The 19,469-nt window shown below is 43.4% G+C and overlaps 1 protein-coding gene across 1 annotated transcript in view; it reads right to left on the reverse strand.

Annotated features, from left to right (window-relative positions):
* The window catches only part of LOC128693801 (cytochrome P450 2J6), a 247,607-nt gene that overhangs the window by 289 nt on the left and 227,849 nt on the right, over nucleotides 1–19,469 (reverse strand). Inside the window, exon 9 of the mRNA XM_070091246.1 lies at nucleotides 3,293–3,473. Coding sequence (XP_069947347.1) covers nucleotides 3,293–3,473 — 181 coding nt within the window. The remainder of the gene's footprint in view (nucleotides 1–3,292; nucleotides 3,474–19,469) is intronic.

A 19,469-nucleotide genomic window follows, 5' to 3' on the forward strand; every position in this document is an offset into this window, starting at 1 on the left:
AGTCTACTACACTGCATGAGCTGAAATATCATCATGAGTTCACTGCTTCATAAAATATCTGTATCTATAAATATAGCCTGATATCTACGTTGATTTTGAGGGATTAAAATCAGCTTGTAAAGCCGTTTCAGTATTATATAGTTGCACTAGAGGGAAGATCTGGGGAAGAATTATCTGGAAACTAAAACAATGTTAATGACTTATAATAATAATTATGATCACAACAAGAAGTATACTATCCCGGGGAGGATCTGGGATCTCTGACAAGTATAACAATATTGGTAACTTATAATAAAAACAATCATAGTAGGAACTACTCATATTGATGTAAACATCTGAGATATTAGTCTCTGGCAACAACAACAGTCTCACTCCTTATGATAGAATATTAATAAATAATAATACAATGTAGCTAGAGATATTTTAACAATACACAAATAACCCGCACATAGAAGAGAGGAGCTTACGACGACGTTCCGGTCCGACTTGGACCATTTACAAAGTCACACTAACCAGAAGTGGAGCAGGACACCTATATATAGGCAGGAAGAGGTAGTGGTGGTGGTAGTAGTAGTAGTAGTAGTAGTATTAGTAGTAGTAGTAGTAGTAGTAGTAGTAGTAGTGGTAGTAGTAGTGGTAGTAGTGGGGAATAAGGAGGAGGAGCCAGTCAAATACAAAGAAAGGGGAGTACTGCAAGGGAGCTAGGTGCCCACAGAGGGAAAGTGCACAGAGGTGGGTGAATGGGGTGAAATAAATAATGAAGGAACAGAAACACGAGACAGAGGAAAGAAAGACAACCCAGAGGAGAAAAAGGAAAGAGGAAAGGGGAAGAGGGAGAAGAAGAAAAAGAAAAAGAAAAAATGAGTAGACAGGTTAAGTCACAGGTGTTCTGAAGTTTGGAGCATTTTACAATGTAGTGGGAGAGGAAGGCATCTACAGAGACGAAGCCAGGACTAAGATTCATACAAGAAAAGTTGTGTATTAGAGAGGATTCAACTAGATGGCGACTGTTAAAGTTGGAAGTAGGGAAGACAGTTGTAGTAGAAGACCAGTCAATAGGATGGCTGTGATCTCTGACGTGACAGAACAGAGCATTGTTAGTGTCGGCAAGCCTAACACTATTTTTGTGCTCTCTAAGTCTGTCAGAAAGAGATCGACCAGTTTCTCCGAAGTACTGAAGAGGACAGGAGGAGCAAGAAATAGAGTAGACACCAGGAACATCTGTAGAGGGAGGAGAGGTATGAACGAGATTAGTGCGAAGAGTGTTAGTCTCATGACTCCAGTCTCTTCCAATCTTTTCTTGAAGCTCTTAATAATCTTGCCCCTTCCATTAAGTTTAAAGCTGAATGGGAATCTAATTCCTTGCTTTCTTTCCTTGATGTCCATGTCCACCGCTCAGATACAGGTTTTTTCTTTTCCGTTTACCGCAAACCTATGCACAGTGGCATGTACATTCACTACTTTTCCTATCATGCTTCCCCTGTCAAGAAAAGTGTTCTTATCTCCCTCTTTCTCAGTGCCCTCCACATCTGTGATCCTCAGTTCCTTCCAGCAGAAATTTCCACTCTTCATAACTCATTTTCCCGTCTTGGCTACCCTTCCCATTTCATAGACCCTGCCCTCTCACGTGCTAAACGTAATTTCTTCTCTCCCAAACTCTCTACTCCTGGGAAATCTGTCCTCTGCCTTCCCTTCATTTCCGGTCTTTCTAATCTCAACAGTTCTCTCCGTCCCTTAGACATCAAGCTTACCTTCCGCCAGACTAACACTCTTCGCACTAATCTCGTTCATACCTCTCCTCCCTCTACAGATGTTCCTGGTGTCTACTCTATTTCTTGCTCCTACTGTCATCTTCAGTACTTCGGAGAAACTGGTCGATCTCTTTCTGACAGACTTAGGGAGCACAAAAATAGTGTTAGGCTTGCCGACAGAGATCATAGCCATCCTATTGACTGGTCTTCTACTAAAACTGTCTTCCCTACTTCCAACTTTAACAGTCGCCGTCTAGTTGAATCCTCACTAATACACAACTTTCCTTGTATGAATCTTAGCCCTGGCTTCGTCTCTGTAGATGCCTTCCTCTCCCACTACATTGTAAAATGCTCCTAAACTTCAGAACACCCGTGACTTAACCTGACTCTTCATTTTTTCTTTTTCTTTTTCTTCTCCCTCTTCCCCTTTCCTCTTTCCTTTTTCTCCTCTGGGTTGTCTTACTTTCTTCTGTCTCGTGTTTGTGTTCCTTCATTATTTATTTCACCACTTCCCCTTTCACCCACCTCTGTGCACTTTCTCTCCCTCTGTGGGCACCAAGCTCCCTTGCAGTGCTTCCTTTCTTTGTATTTGACTGGCTCCTCCTCCTTATTCCCCACTACTACCACTACCACTATTACTCTACTACTACTTCTACTACTACCACTACTACTACCATTACTACTACTACTACTACTACTACTACTACCACTGCCACCACCACCACCACTACTACTACTATTACTACTACTACTTCCACTACTACTACTACTGCTACTACTACTACTACTACTACTACTACCACTACTATTACTACTGCTACTACTACTACTACTACTACTACTACTGCTACTACTACTACTACCACCACTACCTCTTCCTGCCTATATATAGCCGTCATGCTCCACTTCTGATTAGTGTGACTTTGTAAATGGTCCAAGTCGGACCGAAACGTCGTCGTAAGCTTCTCTCTTCTATGTGCGGGTTGACTTGACTTAAGAAATCGTAATGACACGATTGCAAACAAACCATACCCCCGGCCGGGATTGAACCCGCGATCATAGAGTCTCAAAACTCCAGCCCGTCGCGTTAGCTGGTCTAGTGGCTAACGCGACGGGCTGGAGTTTTGAGACTCTATGACCGCGGGTTCAATCCCGGCCGGGGGTATGGTTTATGTGCGGGTTATTTGTGTATCGTTCCAGTCACGGTATTGTGCCTCTTTTTGTTATTATATTTTAAAAAAATTTTTGGAAACATCTTTTGATAAGCATAACTATTTTGCGTATGTTGGAGTGTATTCTGTAAGCACGAGTTATCATGCTCACATCGTCGATCCAGAGAGACACGGCGGCGATGATCACGGGCCCATCAGCACTAGACATCAATTAATATGTACAGATTTCAACATGAAAAAAATTAAGAATTCTAGTGAATGTCTCATAATTCACTGAATTACATTTGTTCTTTTTTCATTTAATTAAACTGACTATCTCCAGATACCCATACAGGTTGAACGCTTCCTCTTAAAGATCACAACATATACCTGTCCATTTGATCGAGGGAGGGAAGGTTGTCTCGTCCCACAACTAGGTCCAGCTCCTTCTGCATTCGTCTCTGTGCCTCAGGGTTAAGCGAGAGAAAGTAAACAGCCCACCATAGAGTCGAAGATGTTGTCTCACTCCCACCCAAAAACAGCTCCAGGATGTTGGCCTTCATGTGAGCCACTGACAGACACGGACAAAACACATTCATTAAGTATATACATAATGAAGACAGTAAATTTATTTACTATACTTGTCATTAAGACACACACACACGCGCTCACACACACACACACACACAGACACACACAGACACACATAGACACACACACACAGACACACATAGACACACACACACACACACACACACACACACACACACACACACACACACACACAAACACACACACACACACACATACACACACACACACACACACACACACACACACACACACATACACACACACACACACACACACACACACACACACACACACACACACACACACACACACACAGCACACACATATGCACTAAAAAATAAAGATGAGAACCCAGAGGGAAAGTCGAAAACTCAGGGGGTCAGAGGAAGATGGGTGTGAAAAGGAACAATGGATGGAAAAGCAATGTAACAGGATGGAACAAGAGTGGGAAAGCAAACTAGGCGAGCTTTCTATAAGAAAGAAAAAGAGGATGGAAGCAGAAAAAAAGAAATGGGAGTCGTGAGCTGAAGCCAAGATATGGCCCTGCATGATGAGGTAAATATGCTGCAGTGAGTTATAAGGCCAGTGCCCAGAGGAGACATGGAATCTGAAGCATGTTCACCCTTATTAAATAAAGGACCCAATGGTAGGGAAAGATACAAGATTTATGCTAAGGCCCTATCAGGCCACCAAGCAAGGCTGAGGGATGAAAGGGGTGAGCTGTTGGGCACAGTGACAGGAGAAAGTTTGGGGGTGCAGGTAGAGAAGATGACAGGTCCCATGCAGAGGCATGACCAAGCCACTAAGAGTTACAGGAAATAATAATGGGGTACGATGGCTATGTACAAATGGGACCCAGAGACACAAAGGGAAAGGCAATGGGAGGAGGAGAGGGAGAGGTCAGTCTTTATTCATAGGCTTCAGGAGACTTAAAAAATAAGAGATCGATAATATCATCAAACAGGCGAGGAGGACATGACTGAGATAATATATTTTCAGAGAATAGAGGGATACTCAAAGGGAAGAAATTTGCCTGTCACACTGATTTTGAAGACACAAGCGGCATGGAACAGGATCCTGCAGGATAAACCATGGCTAAAGGAATCAACATACAAAAGAGCATTCATAGACTGCGATAGATCAAGAACAGAGTAACAGCAGCTGAGAGAGAGCAGACAGAAACGAAAGGGACTTGAAAGAGAGATAAGGGTAGAATCAGCACAGGACAATCAGTGCTGGGCAGATTAATAAGCGCAAACATACACACAACAACTCTGAGGACCCCAGAGCCAAACACACTATCCCAATACAAGCCACAATCCACAATCACAGCCCCCACCCACACTATGCAATGGAATTCCACAGCATCCTGGCAGGTCCCTCACTCCTCCAAACCCTACAATCCCCCCTAGAATACAGTATTGGAGAGGAAACTGTAGGGATGGTACACCAGCGCTAATGGAATAACGGAAAAGTGGGAGTGGCACGAATAAAGAGGCATCCCCAGACATCATAGCTCTCACGAAAACCAGGCTCACAGGAATGATAACAGATGCCATCTTTCCAACTGGATATCAGATCCTGAGGGGGGACAGAGGGAACAGAAGGGGTGGAGGAGTGGCACTGCTCATGAAAAACAAATGAGATTTTGAGGAGCTGGAGAGAGGAGACAGAGGATAAGCAAAAGACAACAGAAAAGAGGCACTTCAGTCTGGAGGTCCCAAGGTGGCAGTTGTGATGTAAAATAACCCACCACAGAACAGCAGGAGGCCAAGAGAAGAATATGATGAGAGTAACTGAGCAATGGTGGACACACTGGCTGAAGTGGCCAGAAGGGTCCATATGGGCAGAGCAAAGCTTGTGGTTGTTGGTGACTTCAAACAATGAAATCGACTGGGAAAGCCTGGAACCACACAGGGGACAGAAACGTGGAGTGCTAAGATGTTGGAAGTCATACTAGAAAACCTCATACATCAACACATTAAAGACACTACCAGAGAGAAAGGAGAGGAAGAACCAGCAAGACTGGATCTAATGTTCATGTTGAGTTGTGCAGATACTGAGGACTTCACATATGAAAGCCCCTTTCGAGTTAATGATCACGTGGTTCTAAGCTTTGAGAGTTACAAATGCAGTAGGAAGCACGAAGAGCAACACGAATGAAGCCACACAAGGTTTAGTGTGACTGAGAACTGGCAGAGAAATCAGTAATTGAGATGGTGGAATATGTGACAATAATATGCAAGGCAGCAGTGGAGAGGTTTGTGCTCCCTTGGCTTACTCAAAAGTGTAGAGAGGCTAAAACCAAGTGCACTAGAGTATGGAAGAAGTATAGAAGGCAAGGGACCCGGGAAAATAAGGAGAGAAGTCGAAGAGAAAGAACTGAATATACACAGGTAAGCAGGGAGGCCCAACGAGAATGCGAAAATGACATTGCAGAGAAAGCCAAGTCTGGCCCAAAGCTGTTGTACAGTCACATCAGAATGAAAACAACAGTCAAAGACCAGGTAATCAGGCTGATGAAGGAAGGAGGGAACTTTACAAGAGACAGCCTTGAAGTATGTGTGAAGCTCAACATGAGATTCAAAGAAGTATTCACAGTGGAGACAGAAGAACTCCAGGAAGACGAAGATGAAGGATTGACCAAGTGATGGACAAGATACATACAATCGAGGAGGAGGTGAAGAGGCTGCTAAGCGAGCTAGATACTGTCTACAAGGCTATGGGGCTGGATAACATTTCTCTGTAGGTCCTTTGAGAGAGAGCAAAGGCGCTCTGTGCATAATTAACAATACTCTTCAACACATCTATCGAAACAGGGCGACTACTTGAGGTATAAAAGACAGCAAATATCGTCCCAATTTTTGAAAAAGGAGACAGACACGCAGAAATAAACTACAGACCAGTGTCACTGATATGTGTGCAAGTCATAAAGAAGATTATCAGGAGAAGAGTGGTGGACCTCCTAGAAAGGCGTGAGCTTATCAACGACAACCACCACGGATTTAAGGACGAGAAATCCTGCGTCACAAACTTACAGGAATTCTATGACAATGTGAAATCAGTAAGACAAGAGAGAGGGAGAGGTGGGTAAATTGCGTTTTCTTAGACTGTAAGAAGGCTTTTCACACTGTTGCACACATTTTCTCCAGCAAAAGCTGGAGGACCAAGCAGGTCCAGGCACTGCAATAGATTAGAGAATAATTGACGGGAAGGCATCAGCTAGTCATATGTGACGAGGTGTTAGAGTGGGTGGGAGATACAACTTATGCTAAGGTCATATCAGCCTGCCAAGCAGGGCTAAGGAGTGAGAGGGGAGACCAGCTGGGCACAGATGGAGAGGGTGATAAGTCAAATGCAGAGGCACAACCATGCTACCAAGAGCTACTGGAAAAACCAAGGGAGAAAATGGCAATGTACAGACAGGAACCAGAGTCAGAGAGGGAAAGGCAATGGGAGGAGGAAAGGGCAAAGTCAGTGTTTATTCATGGGCTTCAGGAAAGTGAGGGAAGGACTCACACTGAAAGACAACAGGCAGAAAGAAATGAGATTGAGACCATCATCACAGAAATAGGTGAAGAGGACATATCCAAGACTGTAAAATTTCAGAGAATAGGGGGGTACTTGAAGGGGAGAAAACAATCAATCAAGCTGATTTTCAGGACAGAAACAGTACAGAACAGGATCCTCCAAGAGAAACCATGGTTGAAGTACTTGGCAGAGTACAAAATGTTGTTCCTTGACAGAGACAGAAAACAAACAAAACGACAGCAGCTGAGGGAGAGGACACAAAAGCGAGAGGACCTAGGAAGGGAGACAAGGACAGAAATAGCAGAGGACAACCAGAGCAGGGCAGAACAACAAGAGCAAGCACACACAGAACCATCTCCAAACCCAGGCAACCTATCACGCCATCCCAACAAAAACTACAATCCACACTCACAGCTCCCACCTAACACTCAGCTATAGAATCCCACAGTACACTACCAGGTCCCCCACCCTCACAGACCCCCCAAAACACAATGTTGTAGAGGAAACTGAAGGTATGGTACATAAACACTGATGGAATAACACAAGTGGGAGGAGTGGCACAAAAGAGTCAAAGAGGCATCACTGGACATCATAGCTCTCACAGAAACCAAGCTCACAGCTATGATAACAGAAGATCCCAAGGTCGTAATTGCAGTGATGTATAACCCACCACAGAACAGCAGGAGGCCAAGGGAAGAGTATGATGAAAGCAATAGAGCGATGGCTGATACACTGGCTGCAGTGGCCAGAAGGGCTCATGCAAGCAGGGTAAAACTACCGATCATGAGTGACCTGAGCCGTAAAGAAATCGATTGGGAGAACTTGGAGCCACATGGAGGCCAAGATACGTGGAGGGCTAAGATGGTGGAAGAACTACTGGAAAACTTCATATACCAAAACTACCAGAGAGAGAGAAAAGGGCAAACTAGCAAGACTAGACCTAGTATTCATCTTGAGTAGTGCAGATATTGATGACATCACATATGAAAGACCCCTTGGGGCCAGCAATCATGTGGTTTTAAGGTTCGAATACACAGTAGAGATACAAGTGGAGGGGAAAGCAAAAAGGGCTGGGCAAATGAAGCCAAACTACAAGAAAGGGGACTATGCGGGAATGAAGAACTTCCTGAAAGGGGTTCAGTGGGACAGAGAACTGGCAGGGAAGTCAGTAAACGAGATGATGGAATATGTAAGAACAATATGCAAAGAAGCCAAGGAGAGGTTTGTACCCAAGGGTAAAAGGAATAATAAAAAAGCCAGGATGAGGCCATGGTTCACCCAAAGGGGCAGAGAGGCAAAAACCAAGGGAATGGAAGAAGTATGGAAGGCAAAGGACCCAGGAAAATAAGGAGAGCAGTAGTAGAGCCAGAAATGAATATGCACTGGTAAGAAGGGAGGCCCAACGACAATATGAAAATAACATAGCAGCGAAAGCCAAATCTGACCTGAAGCTGTTATACAGTCACATCAGGAGGAAAACAACAGTCAAAGACCAGGTAATCAGGCTAAGGATGGAAGGAGGAGAGACACAAAGAAACGATTGTGAAGTATGCGAGGAACTCAACAGGAGATTCAAAGAAGTGTTCACAGAGGAGACAGAAGGGGTTCCAGAAAGACAGAGGTGGGGTACACCACCAAGTGTTGGACACAGTACACACAACCGAGGAAGAAGTGAAGAGGCTTCTGAGTGAGCTAGATACCTCAAAGGCGATGGGGCTGGATAACATCTCTCCATGGGTCCTGAGGGAGGGAGCAGAGTCACTATGTGCACCCCTAACAACAATATTCAATACATCTATCGAAACAGGAAGATTACCTGAGGCATGACAGACAGCAAATGTAGTCCCAATTTTTAGAAAAAAGAGACAGACATGAAGCACTAAACTACAGACCAGTGTCACTGACATGTATAGTATGCAAATTCATGGAGAAGATTATCAGGAGATGAGTGGCAGAACACCTAGAAAGGAATGAGCTCATCAACATGAGCCATCACGGTTTCAGGGATGGGAAATCCTGTGTCACAAACCTACTAGAATTCTCTGACAGAGTGACAGCAGTAAGACAAGAGAGAGAGGGGTGGGTAGATTGCATTTTCTTGGACTGTAAGAAGGCATTTGACACACTTCCACACAAGAGATTAGTGCAAAAACTGGAGGGCCAGGCAAGAATAACAGGGAAGGCACTACAATGAATCAGGAAATACTTGTCAGGAAGACAGCAGCGAGGCATGGTACATGGCGAGGTGTCAGAGTGGGCACCTCTGATGAGTGGGGTTCCACAGGAGTCAGTCCTAGGACCAGTGTTGTTTCTGGTATTTATGTATGACCTGGAGGAAGGAATAGACTCTGAAGTGTCCTTGTTTACAGATGATGTGAAGTTAATGAGAAGAATTCAATCGGACGAAGACAAGGCAGAACTACAAAGGGATCTGGACAGGCTGCAGACCTGGTCCAGCAATTGGCTCCTGGAGTTCAACCCTACCAAGTGCAAAGTCATGAAGATTTGAGAGGGGCAAAGAAGACCGCAGATGGTGTAGAATCTAGGGGGCCTGAGACTACAAATCTCACTCAAGAAAAAAGATCTTAGGGTGAGTATAACACCAGGCACATTTCCTGAGGCGCACATCAACCAAATAGCTGCTGCAGCACATGAGCGCCTAGCAAACCTCAGAACAGCATTCCAACATCTGAATAAGGAATCATCAGGACCCTGTACACCGTGTACGTTAGGCCAATATTGGAGTATGCAGCACCAGTTTGGAACCCTCACCTAGCCAAGCACGTCAAGAAACTAGAGAAAGTGCAAAGGTTTGCAACAAGACTAGTCCCAGAGCTAAAGAGTATGTCCTACGAGAAGTGGTTAAAGGAAATCGACCTGACGACACTGGAGGACAGGAGAGATGGGGGGACATGATAACGACAAATAAAATACTAAGAGGAATTGACAAGGTGGACAGAGGCAGAATGTTCCAGAGATGGGACACAGCAACAAGGGGACAGGGGACACAGTTGGAAGCTGAAGATTCAGATGAATCACAGAGATGTTAGGAAGTATTTCTTAAGTCACAGAGTAGTCAGGAAGTGGAAAAGTTTGGGAAGGGATGTAGTGGAGGCAAGATCCATTCATAGCTTTAAGAAGATGTATGACAAAGCTCTTGGTGCAGGGAGAGTGACCCAGTAGCGACCAGTAAAGAGGCGGGGCTAGGAGCTATGACTCGACCCCTGCAAACACAATTAGGTGAGTACACACACACACACACACACACACACGCACACACACACACGCACACATACACACACACACATACACACACACATACACACACACACACACACACAAACACACACACACACACACCCACACACACACACGCACACACACACACACACACACACACACACACACGTACACTCACATACACACACACAAACACACACACACACACACACACACACACACACACACACACACACACACACACACACACACACACACACACACACACACACACACACACACACACACACACACACACACACACACACACACGCACACACTCTCAGAACACAAGACGAAAGGACGATACTGAAAGAGAGTGCAAAAACGAAAGGAGGAATGGGAGGAAATGACAAAAAAAAAAAACAGAATAAACCAGGCACAGCAGTTACAGAAACGAAACTCACTGAGACAATAACAGATGCAATCTTCCCACCAGGATATCAGATCATGAGGGAAGATAGGAGCAGAGGGGGAGGAGGGGTTGCACTGCTCGTAAAAAACTGATGGAAATTCGAGAAAATGGGAGGCATGAACGAGATTTGAGAAAGGGACTACATAGTACGTACACTTCAGTCTCGGGAGCACAAGGCAGTCGTTACAGTGATGTATAATCCGCCAAAGAACTGCAGGAGGCCAAGAGAGGAACATGAAGAGAGCAACAGAGCAATGGTGGACACACTGGCTGAGGTGTCAAGAAGAGCTCACTCGAGCAGAGCAAAGTTACTGGTTATGGGCGATTTCAACCACAGGGAGATTGATTGGGAAAATCTGGAGCCACACTGGAGTCCCGAAACATGGAGAGCCAAAATGATGGATGTGGTACTGGGAAACCTCATGCACCAACATGTTAAGGACATCACCAGAGTGAGAGGGGGGACAAACCAGCAAGACTGGACATTGTGTTCACCCTGGGCAGTTCAGACATTGAGGACATCACCTATGAGAGTCCTCTAGGAGTTATTGACCACGTAGTTCTGCACTTTGAATATATAGCAGAGTTTCTAGTGGAGAAGGTAACAGGAGTTGAATGGGAAAAGCCAGACTATAAATTATAAGAGGGGACTACATAGGTTTGAGGAACTTCCTGCAGGAGGTTCGGTGGGACAGAGAACTGGTAGGAAAATCAGTAAACAAAATGATGGAATATGTAACAACAAAATGCGAGGAGGCAGAGGAAAGGTTTATTCCCAAAGGAAACAGAAATAGTAGGAAGACCAGAACGAGCCCCTGGATTACCCGACAGTGTAAGGAGGCAAAAACTAAGTGCAATAGAGAATGGAAAAAGTACAGAAGGCATAGAACACATGAAAATAGGGAGATTAGTTGCAGAGCCAGGAACGAGTATGCACAGGTAAAGAGAGACGTCCAGCGACAGTATGAAAATAACATAGCATCGAAAGTCCAGTCTGACCCAAAACTGTTGCATAGCCACATCAAGAGGAAGACAAGTCAAAGACAAGGTGATCAGGCTGAGGACAGAAGGTGAGGAACTCACAAGAAACAATCAGGAGGTTTGTGAGGAGCTAAACAGGAGATATATGGAAGTATTTACAGTAGAGACAGGAAGGGCTCTGGGAAGACAGCACAGAGGGGAACATCAACAGGGAATATACCAACAAGTGTTGGATGGCATACGGACAATGGAGGAGGAGGTGCAGAAGCTGCTAAGTGACCTTGATACCTCAAAGGCAATGGGACCGGACAACATCTCCCCATGGGTCCTTAGAGAAGGAGCAGAGATGCTGTGCATGCCACTAACCACAATCTTCAATACATCCCTAGAAACTGGGCAACTACCTGAGATATGGAAGACGGCAGCTGTAGTCCCCATTTTTAAGAAAGGAGACAGAAATGAGGCACTAAACTACAGACCGGTGTCTCTGACGTGTATAGTATGCAAAGTCATGGAGAAGATTATCAGGAGGAGATTGGTGGAACACCTGGAACGGAACGAGATTATAAATGACAACCAGCATGGATTCATGGAAGGCAAACCTTCTGGAGTTTTATGACAAGGTAACAGAAGTTAGACACGAGAAAGGGGGGTGGGTGGATTGCATTTTTCTGGACTGCAGGAAGGCCATCGACACAGTTCTTCACAAGAGACTAGTGCAGAAACTAGAGGACCAGGTACGTGTAACAGGGAGAGCACTGCAATGGATCAGAGAATACCTTACAGGGAGGCAACAACGAGTCATGGTGTCAGCATAGTTGCTGATCCCTGTGTTGTATAGCATATCAGTATCATCCATGTGCTTTAGATAGGAGATCCCTTTTAGGCCTGTGACTTTGTGTGACGTCACAGGATGCGCATGTGTACATTCGTACCTCTGCCTCCCTCTCAGTCGGCGTTTTGACACAGGCTAGGACAGGCAGAGGCTGGGCTCCATTTCCCATCATTACAGTCTGACAATATATGTTACCACCCAACAAGTGTGTCTACCTTCAACCCTCGATATCTCCATTTAAGAACCTCTACGATAAATGGTGGCAGTGGAGGGCCTGTAATTCTGACGATTACAGCGATTTCTGGAGATAAATTTCGACCGAGCCTGCCATCTTGTGAGTAGGCCTACCGAGAAGGTTAACGCCAGCCAGCTATCTCAAGCTAGCTACTCTCTCAAGCTCCTACCAGCTTCTACACCATTCACTGGTCAGTCTCTTTGTATTAGTGTTTATCTGCTTATTTGCATCACTCCCGAGGGGTTGACCCGAGTTTGCAAAATAAGCCAGCTTCCAGTCTGTGATGAGAGAGCCCAGTCGAGCATAGTCTACTCCATCCAGTTCCTTTGCCTGCCAAGCCAGCTTCCACCCCTGCTGTGCTCATCGTGTGAAGTTATCAAGCTATTCTGTGTGAAGGGTTAAGATAAGCCAGCTAGCAACTAACCCAGGTGTCTTACCCCAGTACTCAAGCAAGCCACGTGAGTAGTCTTCATCGCTTGTGATTCAAGCTCCAAGCCATTCTGGGTGCTCTTTTTCATCCTTGTGGTGTTGTGGTATTCCGTGGGTGTATTTTAAGCTAGCCAGCTTAGAATATCTTCGCGGCAGTGTGGCTGTCCTCAGTGAGGCTTACGCCGTTCAACCCATAGGCCCAACCACCCACTCACCACGTGTGTCTCTCCATTGCCCGGTCTTAGCCCTGTTTACCCACAAACTCAACCACTATCACTGTGTTGTGGTACTCACCCAACCTCTACCAGTGTTTTGGCGCACTACTAAGGGTTGTAGCACCATATTTTAAGGACCACATAGGGGTTAAGAGCTAGAGTGTGTTTCGCACCACCGTTGAAAGCCTCCTGTGTGTGTCTGTCGTCGATGTAAGCGCAATTCTACGATCACGTGTGCAGAGGACAGCAGCAAGACGACATAAACAATCCTCTACTCTCCACTACCATCTACCTCATTCTACACCAAGTCGTTACAGCAATAATTAATATTTTTTTTCATAGAGACATTTGCGAGTGTTGAGACATTTCTTTTGTGTTCCAGTGATTTTCTTAGTGACATTCAGTGACTCTTGATTAGACTCAGTGTTTATCATATACTGATTGCAATAATTTGATAATCACCTTAATTCAGTGTTAATTTTCGAGCATTATCTTATGTCTGTTGTGTTGTGTCTTTTTATACACTTGAAGTAAGTACTTAGTGTTTTTCCTTGTTGTGTGTGCAACATATGAGCAGTATAGAACTTGTGTTTACACTTCAGAATCACCTTGTGCTCTCAGTGATTCAGTGGAGTAATTCAGTAATTTATTTAGTTACATTCTGCATCACAACTCAGTGTTTGTCTCAGTTATATATAATTTTTTTCCTCCCAGCATTTGTGTATTCTTGTTTTGTTCCCTGTGTGTTGAACATTCTTGTGTTCATATTCTTTTCATTTAGCCAGTGTCTAATTTGTCTTATTTCCACAGACAATTGTGCCATTATTTTGTGCAAGCAAGAAATCATTTTTACAAAATTTTTCACACATCAAGTTTCATTGCAAGAAAATTCTAGTATTGTGTTTATGTTGATGTGTTGTGTTCTGCATCACTGTAAGTGTTCAAACTTTTTTGTTCTGTGTTTTAGCACCTATTATTTTCCATGTTTCATTGAATAAATTCACTCTTAGTGCAATTTTTAAGTTCTTCTTTAAGAGTAAATTGTTCTTTTGCTTGTTAAGTGTTGTTTAAGTTGTAGTTAAGAGTCAAATTGTTCCCTCAGTTCATTCCTTGATATATTTATTTTCTTGTGTGTGTAATATTTTTTTATGATTGCACATTGACTCATTTTGCAATAATTCTTGTGCAAATATTGTGTTGTCTTCAAAAATTTTCTTGCAGAGATTTTATGCAGTGTTGTGCAATACTTGTTGATTAGCAATTATTTGTAATTTTGCTACAGTTTATTTCAGTGCAGTTTCATATGCCCTGTTCTGTGCATAATATTTTATTCTTTCTGTGCCATTTTATTTTATTTCAGCGAATTGTGTCCCAGTTTGTTTCATTTTTGCACAAGTTTTATTGAGCCCATTTTAACATTTTTGATTGATTTTTCATTTATTGTTGTAATTCCCTATTACATTGAAAGTAAAGACAACTCACTGTGCCATTCATTCAATTGAAAGTAAAAGTTGAGAAATCAGATTTCAGTAAAGTACAAGTTCTCTTGATTTGCAAAGTGTTATTTGTTAAGTCGAGTATTTTTCTTGTGTGAGTTCTTTGCTTACTGTGTGACCTGTCAATTTTTCAATTACTTATGCAGAATTGTTAAGCATTTCCTTCCCGTTTAAGCTTACTGTGTCATTCTTTCTATTTTTTTTGCCTTATGCCCTTCAGTAAGTTCACTGAAAAGATGTCCCAGTCACTTTTGAATGTTCACTTAGTGTATCATGCCAGTCAAAGTCAATATGAATCAGTCCACAGTACCAATATTCCCTTACTGACTGAAAGACAATACCTAGCCCTTGAGCAATGTGTTTGTTCTCACAGCTTGTATCTGAGATTTGTTAAAGTGCTGCGAAATGTGAAGTTCAGATTAAGTTCCTATAGATCCGTGAATTACTTATTAACGTAGCCGAGCGGTCAGGCACTAGTAACTCTGTCACTCCCATCTGTGTTCCACCTACACCTTCAGACTTGCAGAATAGTGTTCCGTTGCCTCAAGTGTCTGGGGACACTCAGACTGCCTTGAGTGCACAGCCTATCCCTGCAATGTCTACTAGTTCGAGTAGAAGTTTCTCCACAAGGGATGCCTAGTCAGTAAACGATTGCTTGAAACTAGTAATGCCATCTCTTGTTGATGTGACATGCTGTCTGCAGAAAGACGTCTCTGTTACAGCTAGTGTTCTCACTAGAGTGTCTGTTGTTGTTCCTAATGTTCCAGATGGTGATCCCATCCTAGTTGACAGTAATCAGTGCATTGTAAGAAGTTATTTCTCGAGTAACTTTCACATGTTGTTAACGTTTGTAAGTGTAGTTTCTTTATAGCTGATACCTCGTGTCACTGTGTGCGACTCAGATTGAATATCATCATTGTTGACCGTGTTCATTTATTTTCTCCTGTGTTTACAGTTTGAAATAGTAGATTCGTTCTCCCTTGCTCTTATTGCGTGTTATAGCGTTAATTTTTTTCAACCGGGGAGAGTCATCCACTCCACCGAGTTTATTCATTCCTCCAGTAAGAAAGAACCGATCACTTGTGTTCTGGTGATTCGATTCCTGCTCCAAGAAGATCTTATTCTGACTGTGAAGCCACCAGCACCCATTAATGACTTTGTAATGAGCCAAGAATTACTGTATCGAACAGCCGAGTTGGGTACTCCAAGCAGAAGAGTTTACCAGTTAGTAATTCCACAGTCACTAGTGAACGTAGCTCTACAGCTAGTTCATGATGCACCAGGTGTTGCACACCCTGGTATCGTTCTGTGAAACAAGCCAGAATGAAATACTTTTGGCAATGTATGGCAACTGACATTTCCGAGTATGTTAAGAAATGTAGTGTCTGTATGCAACATAAAGGAAATGTCAATGGTCCTAATCCAATCCAAGTGTACCCAACCACTAGCGAACGGTGGGAAAAAGTTGCCCTTGACTTGTTAACCAATTTTAAATGTTCCCTTCAAGGCAACAAACATCTGTGTGTTATGGTAGACCATTTCACCAGATATTGTGAGTTAGTTCCTATTGCAGATAAGACTGCAGAGACAGTAGCTAAAGCGTTTAAAGAACGCATTATCTGCAGGCATACCACCCCTAAGTCCTTAGTAACGGATAATGGAGGTGAATTCTGTAATGAGATTCTTGAAAATTTGTGTACTTTATGCAAGATCTCTAAATCCACCATTGTTCCTCATCATGCTGCCAGCAATGGGTTAGCAGAACAAACCAATAAGAACGTACTTGATGTCCTGAGAGCCACTATCAACCCCAACAGTGAAACTTGGGATGAAGTTATACCAGATGTCCAATGTGCCATAAATTCTGCTTACAATGCTTCCATAGGTGATACTCCACATTATGCATTGTATGGTGTAGACAAGCGTTTACCCTATGAGTTGTTATATTCCACTCCAAAACCTAATTACAACCCTGATGATTTCGTAGCAACTCGTACCAGCATGGCTCAAAGTGTTTTTAGAAGAATCCATGAAACACTTCATAAATCAACAGCAGAATTTACTAGAGTAACTAATAGCTGTGCTAAGCCATCAAAAGTAAAAGTAGGTTCGAGAGTAATGCTGACAAATTTCAACAAAACATCCGAAATGCCTAAGCTCGATCAAAAGTTTGTCGGACCTTATCGAGTTGTAGAACATATCTCTGGTAATAAGTATAAGGTTAAAGAAATTAGTACTGGTAAGTACAAAGAATCGCATTTAGATCATATGAAATTAGTATGCGATGTTGATGATATTGCTACCCAGATTAATGTGACAGATGCTGAAAATCCTCCTGACTCTGTACCCTCTACCTCAGATACTCAGTTAGATAATCAACCTGAATGTCGTTACTCCTTGCATACTCGACAAGTAATGAGAAACCCACAAGTATCTTTTGTAGATACTCGTTCAAGTCTCCCTCAGTCAAGGCATGTGTTAGCCATTGCAGAGGAATTCGATCCTCCCAGAGATGATAAACATTCTGCATATGTAAACCTCACCCTCGCAGAATTGGGTTTAAATGTACATAGTCTGTATAACTAGATGTCCGAGATGAAGTAAATTGTCAACTGTTTGTTATTAACTGATTAGTTTTTCAGATTTTTTTTTCGTATTCACGTTCCCTCCGTATTCTGAGAATTTGACAGTAATGATCTGAGTGTGCACCGGATGCCTTTGCTGTTAATTTCACCTTGTATATATATATTTATTCTTCCTCAGAATCCATAGAGTGCATGAATACAGATCGATCGATCAATTCCATCCATATTGTACAATGATTTGCTCTTATAGTTTGTAATGCATTACGTTAAAAGTGATTACGTTAACACCCATTACATAAAATTTATTTTGTTAACATCCAGTATGATACCATCCATTAGTTCTAAGTTATATATGATTTTGTTATTGTATAGAATCAGCCCAGAACCACCTGCCTGTTCAGCCTATAGATAGTAGTGTATGTCGAGACGACATACATAACATGACCGAGCTGTCAGCATAGTTGCTGATCCCTGTGTTGTATAGCATATCAGTATCATCCATGTGCTTTAGATAGGAGATCCCTAGACCTGTGACTTTGTGTGACGTCACGGGATGCGCATGTGTACGTTCGTACCTCTGCCTCCCTCTCAGTCGGCGTTTTGACACAGGCTAGGACAGGCAGAGGCTGGGCTCCATTTCCCATCATCACAGTCTGACAATATATGTTACCATCCAACAAGTGTGTCTACCTTCAACCCTCGATGTCTCCATTTAAGAACCCCTACGATAATGCTATGTGAAGAGGCATCACAGTGGGCGCCTGTGACAAGCGGGGTCCCACAGGGGTCAGCCCTAGGACCAGAGCTATTTTGGATATATGTGAATGACATGATGGAAGGGAAACACTCTAGTGTCCCTGGCGGCAGATGATGTGAAGTTGATGAGAAGAATTAAATTGCATTAGGATCAGGCAGGACTACAAAGAGACCTGGACAGGCTGGACACGTGGTCCAGAAACTGGCTTCTTGAATTCAACTCTGCCAAATGTAAATTCATGAAGATTGGGGAAGGGGGAAGAAGACTGCAGACAGAGTATAGGCTAGGTGGACAAAGACTGTAAACCTCACTCAACAAAAAAGATCTTTGGGTAACCATAACACCGAGCACGTCTCTGGAGGCACACATCAACCAGATAACTGCTGCAGCATATGGGCTTATGGCAAACCTGAGAATAGCATTCCGATACCTTAATAAGGAATCGTGCAAGACACTGTACACTGTGAACATCAGGCCCATACTGGAGTATGCAGCACCAGTTTGGAACCCACACCTGATCATGCACGTCAAGAAATTAGAGAAAGTACAAAGGTTTGCAACAAGGCTAGTTCTGCAGCTCAGTGGTATGTCCTATGAAGAAAGGTTGAGGGAAATCGGAATGACGACATTAGAGGACAGGAGGGAGACATGATCCTTAGGAAGGATAGAAGGAGCAGAGGGGGAGGAGGGGTTGCACTACTAATAAAAAACCAGTGGGGTTATAAAGAAATGGAAGGAATGGACTAAATTGGAGAAAGGGATTACTTAGTAGGTACAGTTCAGTCAAGGGAACACAAGGAAGTCATTGCAGTGATGTATAACCCACCACAGAACTGCAGGAGGCCAAGAGAGGAATATAATGAGTGCAACAGAGCAATGGTGGACACACTAGCTGGGGTGGCAAGAAGGGCTCACTCGAGTAGAGAGAAGTTACTGGTCATGGGCGACTTCAATCACAGGGAGATTGACTGGAAAAACCTGGAGCCAAATCTCATGCACCAACATGTTAGGGACACCACCAGAGAGAGAGGGGTGGATGAATCAGTAAGACTGGACCTTGTATTCACCCTGAGTAGCTCAGACATTGAGAACATCACATATGAAAGGCCCCTTGGAGCTAGTGACCATGTGGTTATGAGCTTTAAATACATCGTGGAGCTAAAAGTGGAGAGGGTAACAGGAGTAGAAAGGGAAAAGATAAACTATGAAAGGGGG

The sequence above is a fragment of the Cherax quadricarinatus genome, chromosome 34 (genome assembly GCF_038502225.1).
Source record: "Cherax quadricarinatus isolate ZL_2023a chromosome 34, ASM3850222v1, whole genome shotgun sequence".
Lineage (NCBI taxonomy): Eukaryota > Metazoa > Arthropoda > Malacostraca > Decapoda > Parastacidae > Cherax > Cherax quadricarinatus.